This window comes from Glycine soja, chromosome 3, assembly GCF_004193775.1.
Source record: "Glycine soja cultivar W05 chromosome 3, ASM419377v2, whole genome shotgun sequence".
Taxonomy (NCBI): Eukaryota; Viridiplantae; Streptophyta; class Magnoliopsida; order Fabales; family Fabaceae; genus Glycine; species Glycine soja.
In genome coordinates this window covers 39,076,102-39,085,559 of record NC_041004.1, presented here as the reverse complement: position 1 = coordinate 39,085,559, position 9,458 = coordinate 39,076,102, and the positions used below count along the sequence as shown (strand labels likewise).

Below are 9,458 nucleotides of genomic sequence, written 5' to 3'. Positions count from 1 at the left end.
GTGACCAATTTATTCCAGAGCTTGATGCTTTTGGTATTTGGATAAATCAAGTCTCTCTGGACAAAGAGTATAATGGGTGATTAAAATACAAAAAGGGGATGGGAGTACTTAGCAGAAATGGATGTTGTAAATAGCAAGTGCCTTCAAAAAAATAATGTTCCACCTGAGGGTACAAGGTTAGCCCATTAGATGAACCTAAGAATTGGCCCAAGAATTAAGTTTCTGACCTAAGATTCACACTCAGCCCATGATTGACCTGAAGTCGACCTAAGTGGTCAGTCTAGGGAATTAATTTTGTTCTAATATATTTAATGTATTAAAATTAATTGTCACAAAATTTATTATGTAAATTTACATGTGCATTAAATATACATTAAAAATTAATGTACCAAAATTAATTATCACAAAATTTATTATGTAAATTTGCATGTACATTAAATATACTTTAGAAATTTTAATATTATATATAGCGACGTTAATTATTTTAGTTAGTTAGAGTGTCGTGTTAATAATTGAAAGTCACATGTTTGAATCCTACATAGACCATTAATTGTAAAAAATTTACCAAGAGTAATTTTGGAAAAATGAAAAAAGTGTTAGGTGCATAGCCAATTTGCTGGGTGCGCAAAGCAATTGTCATCAACCTATGCAACTGTATTTTCCATTGTATTATAGAAAACTCATTCCTGAATGAAGTTCTTTCCCAGACCTAAGGACGATTCATGAGTTACATTTTGGTTATTTTGCAAACAACTTTTTTACAACAAAAGCAATTGAAATCTTGGAAAATAATCTTTTCCCGAATATGATGAGTCCGAAATCGGCCCATAACGAAGCTAAGGACAAAACCTGAAGGAACAATGCTTGGAGCATAACACCTTGGTGTACATCACCTGCTTCAATGATAACAAAGCCTAAGGTAGGCCGGTTATAATAGTGTGAAAACCTTATAGATGATAGTTGATACGTAAGAGATATGTGTAGTATTATTCTATATGATGCATGCCCGTTGTGCAGTACACTGTGCATCTCAAGGAAAATGCTAACACCAATAATAAAAGTCATTATTCACTATTTTATCGTCAAATGTACAACGTTATGTACACTATCAGTTAGCAAATAATCATATGCATGCATGAAAAAGAAAACCTTAGACTGCAGTTTGTTTAAAGCTCTTGGTCAACCAAATAGCTGTTTCTCTTGGAGAAACCTTCTCAAGCCCGAATGGCTTTAGCAACACCCCAAGCTCATCAAACCTCTGTTGTTGTAGGAGCCTAGCACTGAACTCCAGCAACCCCTCCAATGCCTCCGCACGTTGCTGGTACGATGATGTGTCAAACCGGCGTTGATCCAAGTCAGTAGAGGAATGACTTGAAACACAATCTTTGACATGCTCATAAGAGCATTTAGTTTCCTTTGGAGCAGGGCAAGCATCAGTGATACTTGTGGGGAGAGTAACTTTGTCCTCTTGGATTGTACACTTGTCCTTTGTGATGGAGCAATCAGCAGTACTCCCTGCTGAACTAGAAGAGCAGCGCGCTGATGTTGATGATGGTCCACGGATAGGTGAAAAAGGATCCTCGCAGAAAGCCATTGGGAATTCAACTATCTTGTCAATTCGCGGTGCATTAATGGAAACATCAAGAGAGTCTAGACTTCCAAGAACATTAGTGTACAAGTTTGGTGTTGCCCTTGCCCTGGTTCTTGGTGGTGTGGAAAATTTTCTAGATGGTGCATGAGATGCTGGAAGCTGAAATGAAAAGCAGAAATATAAGTATATAGCTTGGTAACATGTGAAGTATCTTCTTCAAGTCAAACATTGCAAACCACATCACCAATTAATCTCTTGTGCACACTTGGCTTGGCTTATTTTCAAGAAACAATTGTTTGTTTTATCAGTTTTCTAAAAAACTTTTATAAAATAAGGGAATATTTCTTGAGGTCAACTTCTACATTGTTACTAATCTTTTTTATACACCCGATCAATTTGAAATCATTATTGATATAAATTTTAAGGTAGAACTGTAAAAATCAACAAATTTAACATATACGGTGATTTGTGATTAAATAAAAGTAATGTTATCAACATGATCTTTTGCTAATACAGGAAGTAGACATGTTCACCCTTGCATGCATCATGTACACACGGCCTAACTCTCTACTCGCTTGGGAATAGATGAGAAATTAATTCAATCAGTTCAGCAGGAGTTCATTTCTTTTTCTTTGGCCATCAAGAGAAATGAAAATAGAGTCATGCAAAGGATAAACTTACTGAATCACGTTTTGGACCAGAATGGGTTGTCTTTGATGTTGCTATTGTATGCCTTTTGGTAGTGGCAGAAACCGTAACTGCTCTTGATCTTGGTGTTCTCTCAACAGTTGAGAACTTACTGGCTTTTGATTTGTCAGTTTTGTATTTTTCACGGACACAACCTACAGATAGTTCATAGATCTTCTCTTTTGAACAAGTGGATAATCCATGTGCTCTTTGAGTAGAACACTGAGAAACTTGTTCAGTTCCAGAAACACTAGGATTCAAGGCCATGTCATTGCTAAATGACAAACATTTATCTAGGTCAGAAAGAGTGTAAACAGACTCTGGATCTACGAACCGAGTTCTCCTTACGTAATTTGACTCGGGCCATTGGAATGGAAAAGTACTTCTTCTGGGGCTATTTAATTTTAGTTGAATTTTATGAATGTAAGGCTGAAGATGTGGATGATTAAGTAATTCTGCAGCCTGCCAAAACAATCCGTGGTTAATTTGTTTTGAAAAAGTCCACCAAAATGAAGCTAGCCAATGGCGAATGTCAAGCAAATTTTGCATAAACTAGTTATATAAGCATTGAAAAAGAACACAGAAACTTAGTAGCAAACAATTGAATTTGGAAACATAGTAACGTCTCACATGAAATGTATTGTGGCCACCGCCCTATGCTTAAAACCTTTACATTTGTAGAGTTTCAACTTTCAAGGTTTGCTTCATAAAATGGGAGTGAAACTTAAACTAATGACAACAATGACTATAGAGATCATATCAAATTAAAACTATATTACATTTACATTTGGTCAACGAAAAAATAGATGTAGAGAACAAAAAGGAAAAGCAGGCACGACCTTATTAACATTTTATATGCTTAACACATTTACTGTACCCAAAAGTATGTATGGTGAAAATGGAAATCAAAAGCAAAGAACTAAAGGTCTAAACAAATGGTCCTCTAACTAGCCTTCTGGATTTTATTTAGCTATTTGTTTATGTAGTTTATCCACACTAATGTGCATGCTCAGATGCTTTTTCCTCTTTTCTAATTGCAGACATATCTCCTAAAAAGTTATGAAGGTTACTAGCCTCACAATTTAAGTTGACATTTTTAAACAAAAAAAAAATGTAAAAGTTACCATATTATCTAAGTTTCCCAATTTTTCTAGTCCTATCAAGTAAAGACCATGTATTATTTTAAAATTTAAATCCCTCAACCTCTTTGTTTGCCCCTACAAATATTAATGCTCTAGGTCTCTATACATTGCCAACCTCAATCAATAAGCTTTTAGTTGTACTTGACATTGGATTTTCTTGACTAATCAAATAAGTATTGTTAAGTAGAAGTGTGAAACTAGTTTATGCTCATAGCAGCACATGAGAAGCTTGAAAAGCAATATGCCTTGAGAATAGAAAGAATAGAACCCGAGAGGAGACAGGAAAATTGAGGAAATAATGTAGAAGAATTGCTCTCCCTTAAAAGTTAAAATTATTATTTTTTAAATGAAAGGGAAAAATATGAGAGCACTAATATAAATTTGCATTTAAATTTGTCAGACTGATAACATCTAGGTTATATTTATCACTTTAAGACAATTAGGTCTAATCATGTAAGCCACATAGACAATGGCATATGTATATCATTTTCTATTAGAGACTAGTTTTAATCTATAAATAAATCAGCAGTGCCTTGATAAATGCAAAGAAATACACAAACAAATAAAACTTACAGTTGGCCTCAACTCAGGATTTTTCCGCAACATACTTTTGACAAGCCCTCGACTGAAAGAAGAAAAATGTATGTCTCAAGTTACACAAATCATGTCACTGAATGAGGTTCATAACTTAAAGTGGGAACAAATATAACTGCAAAGATCAAATAATAAGGAGAATAAATGAGATGTAATATATACAAGCAAGGGCATATATCAGGAGTTAAACAATATAGGATTGTTCACTGTTAATAGAGTTACCATTGCAAAATGTATAATGGTAAACTGTTATGCACCGAAACTACTCTTATGCTATGCTAACTACACTAAACAAGTATTTCATAATTCTTCTCTGCATTTTATTCCTGCTGGGGTATCTTTATTTACAATTGGGTTCAAGCTGCTACAACCCGTAACTAACTTGTTGCAGTAGTTCAAATGCCGTTGCAACTAACTAACAGCTTGTAACTAACTAACGGTCTCGGCAACTAACTAATAGCCATGCATGCATCCAAAGAGTCTTCCTCCTTCTTCCTGCTGCTGATGCTATCATAAACCAAACCCTTGACTGAATTACATGGCATCCTTCTAGTTCTATCATAATGATTTATTATGTAAATCGAGTATATTAAAAGATGCGGTCAAGTCTTAAATGATGTGAAACATAACAATTAACATGGATCATTCTATGATCAAAGAGCACTTAAATTTCCAATTCCCCAATAATTTTGGAAGCCTATAAGTGAGACCATAAAATCTAATGGTAGGTCTTACACTCTTACCAATTACGATTTTGATCAATATCTGCATGTATAAACACAAACCACCATTGACGTTTTTCAAATTCAGTAACCATAGACACTTACATATCATTTAGATAAAGCTGTTAAATACATATAATTCTAAAATAACTAAAGATTCTGGAGAAACAGAGGACTCACAAAGCAGCAGAATACATAGTTGGCATGGGAGATACTATACACTTGTTTATTTTTATAAGCAATGATTGTATGTCCTGCTCCAATGAAGGCATAACAAAAATAAAATGAGTCAATGATTTAATGTTGAGCACCAAACTTCAGAAATGTGAAATACTGAAAGTCAGTAAGCCATCATAAATGAATGAGAAGCAAATGTTTTCCAAAACAATATAATTCAAAGTCTCAAACATGAACATAAATGCTTATAATCCAACAAAATGATTTTAAGAGTTTTAAACGAATTATTGCATTCCCTAGTAAATCCTACTACTTAGGATTAGAAAGTTCTGAATAACATTTCACTTAAAAAAATAAATACAAAATCTTCAAATCATAACTTACAAAAGCTTTAAAAGCTGGCTTGTAAGCAGCCATTTCATAGATACAACATCCTGTCAAATGTTATGTCAAACCAAATGACAAATACAGTTAAAAAGATATTGTAATAGAAGGAAACAAAAAGAGTAATTAAGTTTCGGCAATCTCTAGAATACAAAAGCAATCTATCCTACCCAAAGACCAGATATCTGACTTAGAGCCATAGGGTATATCAGCAAGAAGCTCTGGGCACATATAACTTGGAGTGCCAACAACCTAAGTTTAGAGCAAGAACAAATAGCCATTAATTCCCCCAAAAAATGTTGAAACAGTGTACATAACAGAATTTTGGTAATATCACTCACCGAGGAAGCAAGATCATCAGATGACAACATTTTAGCAAGACCAAAGTCACCTGCACCCAGCTTGCATAACATAAGGATAGTATACAAATACAACACACCAAATCCCAATTTAGAGATCAAGTGTATAGTGCAGTGTGAAGATAAAATGAGTAAGACCATTTACCTAGACGTATATCTTGATCTTTTGTCAAGAATATATTTGAGCACTGGCACAGATGAAAAACTAACATCAACATAAAGCTGGTCCTCAAAGCTCTCTGAGATATAAAATCAACTAGTATTTAACTTAAGTCTTGTCCTTTACCTTGACATCACGATGAAGAATATGATTTCCATGCAAATAATCAAGTGCCATCAGCAATTGAACAAGCCACTTACAAAGTTTCTGTATACAAAAGTTAACGAATATCAATTATTTCATATAGTTCCAAAGAGCTTGGGAATAGGAATGAAAACTATCAGGCTCATTATGTGAAAGGAGTTGCTGCAAGAGTAATCAACCTCTTCAGGAAAGTTAATACCATTAGCCTTTTTTATAGCTTCGGCCCTGTACAACAGAAACAAACTCTCAAATGACTACATAATGGCAAGTAAAAGACATTATGCGTTAATAAATGCTATAACTTCTTGAAATATTTGAATTAAATGCAAATTATGACACTTACATATCCCCTCCTTCACAATAGCCAATGATGATACATACAAAACAACCCTGGAAATAAAGATACCGGCTTTGCCAATTTCAGTATGATAAATCAATCAAGTTTATAGATCAATATGATGGGTTACAAAAGAGGTTCTGCTATCAACATTTCCATTAGTATGAAAAAAATAAAAGCATCTGGAAACAGATAAGTAAAGAACAAAACATCAAATTTGAAACGACCCCCTGACAATCTTAGTAAGTTGAGCAAAAATACACATACACACAAACATGAAAAACAACTGAATTAGGAAGTTCTAATTGGAAACAAGGCTGACCTTTTCTACCCAGGAATCTTTATACTCCACAATAAATGGATTTCGAACTTTAGATATAAGCTCCATCTACAAGACAAGGAACCCACAAAACATCTTACAATCTAATAAATGAGAAAGACGACATAAATATCATTTTCACATTTAAGGATATAAAATAACAAGAAAGAAATTAACAATAAATATTACAATAAAATTCAAATGTAAAAATGACTAGAATGAATAAAACTTAGGCTCAATTGCTTAAAGATCAACTTCAAAATTTCAAGCTGCAAAAACTAGCACAACATAATAGAAAATGTACAAGAATGAATTTGCCATTTTCAACATCAAAACATGCTGCTGATGTTAATCTCTTCTAGAGAAAGAAGAATCATTAATTGAAATCCAAAGAAAGAGGTAAGCCCCTTAAGTACTTGATTCAGTTTTCCTATAACAACTGGAGAGTGGGAAATAAAAAGGAGAGTGAATTACCTCCTGGTGGGCAGATCTACGGGTTCTGTCAGTTTGACGAGCAAGGCGGATCTTTTTAAGAACATACCTAAAACGTAAATGACACAAACTAAGGGAAAAAAATACACCATATGATATAAAAAGTAATCAAAAGTAGCAACACTCTTAAGTTCACAAATAAATAATTAACAAATTAACCTTAACCTTCAAAGAGATACATTATATCTTATAACACATTTCATTGAGAGATTGAACGATCCTCACTTTTTCTTTTCGTGCTTGTGCCTCACAAGAAGGGCAGAACCAAATGCACCTTTGCCGATCTGTTCTAGAATTTCATACTGCTCCATTTGAACTTAAATCACTTTAGCCTCTATCAATGATTGAGTAATGTTAGCAACATTAAGCTCATGCCTAGTCATAAATAAATATCAACAAACACACCCATAATGTAACATAATTCTTGCCGCTACAAATATGTTGAGTTATTTCCAATAACAACAGCTGATAGTCAGATTCAAAATAATATGATGCACAAATTTACTCGCTAACCCTAGCCACATATTTCGTGGCAACATGCTTTACAACACAAATCAAACTTCATATAACAATGTTACCTGACAAAGTCTGTCTACCACAGGAGAATTGAAAAACCAATTTTCAGCTCTAGAATGTATTTCAATTTGATATGCTAGGCCACTAGTACAACCACAAGACAAAATTCTGTGGTGACAACTGATAGCTCTAATTGATTCTTGCAGAACAAGATCAGGAGTCTGGAAATAGAAATAGAACACTGCTAAAACCAGGTAAGCATTCAACACTTTCGGACAGACATGTTCCTCTTTCGTTAAGGGACTCATCATTTCCAAAAAAATAAATGGTAAAGCCCAAAGTTTCTAAATTTTTTATCACACTACCCTCCTAGTTATATAAGAAACATAAAAAGGCTGCCATATACAAGAGATGCACAATAAAGAGCACCAAATGTGACCAACCAGTTCTGGTTTGGTTCTTTAACTTCCTTTAATTGTTCAAAGGCCATAACCAGCAACTACGAGGTTAGGCTTTAAGGGCAATCACTCAAAACTGCCGAATAGGCTGTCCATAGTATCTTCAGTTCCAAGGATTGATCATTCTTGCGTCCATCTACTCATTAATCTTATCCAGGACGAAATAAAAACATGTTGTTTACAAGACCACCCCATCCCCCAAAAATTGGACTTTTTTTAGAAAGTTAAATCCAACCTTGCTAACTAAAAAAAAGTGGAACAAAATGCAGAAAATCAACTTCATGATAAACCCAGTTATATTAAATATGATTGTAATTACTAATAATACTTGCATAATTCAGAATTTCAAGTTGGCAGTTAATCATACCTCTCATATTTTGACAAGCTGTGAAATTTGACAATTAATTAATAACCAAAAATGGAAAGAAAAAAAATACAACCAATGAACATTGAAACGGAAAACAAAGAAGAGGTGAAAAACATGGAATTCTCATAGACAGGCATAGCAGAACAAAAAGACAACAAGCAAACAACCTTTCAAGGCAAAGGCTATATATTCAGATAGTACAACAAGAGCAGGATTTGCAATGAACTCTTACTTAGAGAAAAGAACCTGAATTCACGAAATTGAAAACACAATTTGGCTTAGTTACAGAGAATTTTGCAGTTGCAGTTTTTAGAAGTGAGCACTGAGCAGCCCCTGTTAATATTTTAAGTTAGCATAACCATATCATCATATAATAATATTAATAATGTATGATTTTATAATGTTGTTGCTTTTTATTTTATTTTATTTTTATGAGTTGCTTTTATTTTATTTTGAAATCGAGCAATCAATATTAGAAAGAGAGAGAGCGCCAAAACCAAAGAAGAACGAAAGTGCACGCAAAAGCGACGTGTGATTCCAAACTGTGAAATTATGTTTACATAATTTTTTCATGCAAAAATTTGTAGGATAAAAAAAGAAAAACAATATGTAAACAAAAAAGAAAAAGAAAAATATATATGATAAAAAATGAAAAAATAATATTATAAAAAATATTTAATAAATAATAGTAGTATAACTCTTAAACAATAAGAGGGTGACAAAGACTCCAAAGTGTAAAAGCTTTTTCGTGGAAAGAGAGAGCACGTAACGACAAAAGAGGTGGACGGGTGGGGTGGTGTGGCATAAACGTACATTATTCAGAGCGGCACCCCACCCCACCACCAGATACGCATCATATATTTTTCTCTTTTTTCTCGTTCAAAATATGTGCCAATGTGAAATGTGTCACTGTTATGAATCTTTTCATATTAAATTATATTTCTTCTCCTGTATTTATTTCAAATTTTGATTTCTCTTTTAGTTTTTCTTGTCTCTCAACAAAAAAATT

General features: G+C 33.5%; 1 protein-coding gene across 5 annotated transcripts; it reads right to left on the bottom strand.

Annotated features, from left to right (window-relative positions):
• Positions 1-931: 931 nt before the first annotated feature.
• On the bottom strand, positions 932-8,826 carry LOC114406879 (serine/threonine-protein kinase Nek4-like). 5 transcript variants are annotated; one of them, XM_028369721.1, is made up of 15 exons: positions 8,682-8,826; positions 7,334-7,442; positions 7,091-7,157; positions 6,620-6,685; positions 6,304-6,350; positions 6,140-6,185; positions 5,943-6,023; positions 5,802-5,844; positions 5,639-5,688; positions 5,468-5,549; positions 5,298-5,347; positions 4,917-4,990; positions 3,994-4,045; positions 2,273-2,740; positions 932-1,750 (listed from the first exon to the last, which is right to left on the bottom strand). In XM_028369721.1, the coding sequence occupies exons 2-15, from the start codon at positions 7,417-7,419 to the stop codon at positions 1,151-1,153; spliced, it is 1,812 nt and encodes a 603-aa protein (XP_028225522.1). In that variant the 5' UTR covers positions 7,420-7,442; positions 8,682-8,826; the 3' UTR covers positions 932-1,150. The 5 variants fall into 5 exon arrangements, with proteins under 5 accessions (XP_028225522.1, XP_028225523.1, XP_028225525.1 ...); XM_028369722.1 differs by having other exon boundaries at positions 7,334-7,446; positions 8,682-8,803; XM_028369724.1 differs by having other exon boundaries at positions 8,696-8,796.
• Positions 8,827-9,458: the final 632 nt, after the last annotated feature.

Coding starts and splice junctions, on each gene's coding strand:
- LOC114406879 (XM_028369721.1), bottom strand. CDS start 7,419: ATGGAGCAGTATGAAATTCTAGAACAGATCGGCAAAGGTGCATTTGGT. Junction 4,991..5,297: donor AGCCAGCTTTTAAAGCTTTT/GTAAGTTATGAT, acceptor TCATTGGAGCAG/GACATACAATCATTGCTTAT. Junction 1,751..2,272: donor CTGGTCCAAAACGTGATTCA/GTAAGTTTATCC, acceptor TTTTCATTTCAG/CTTCCAGCATCTCATGCACC.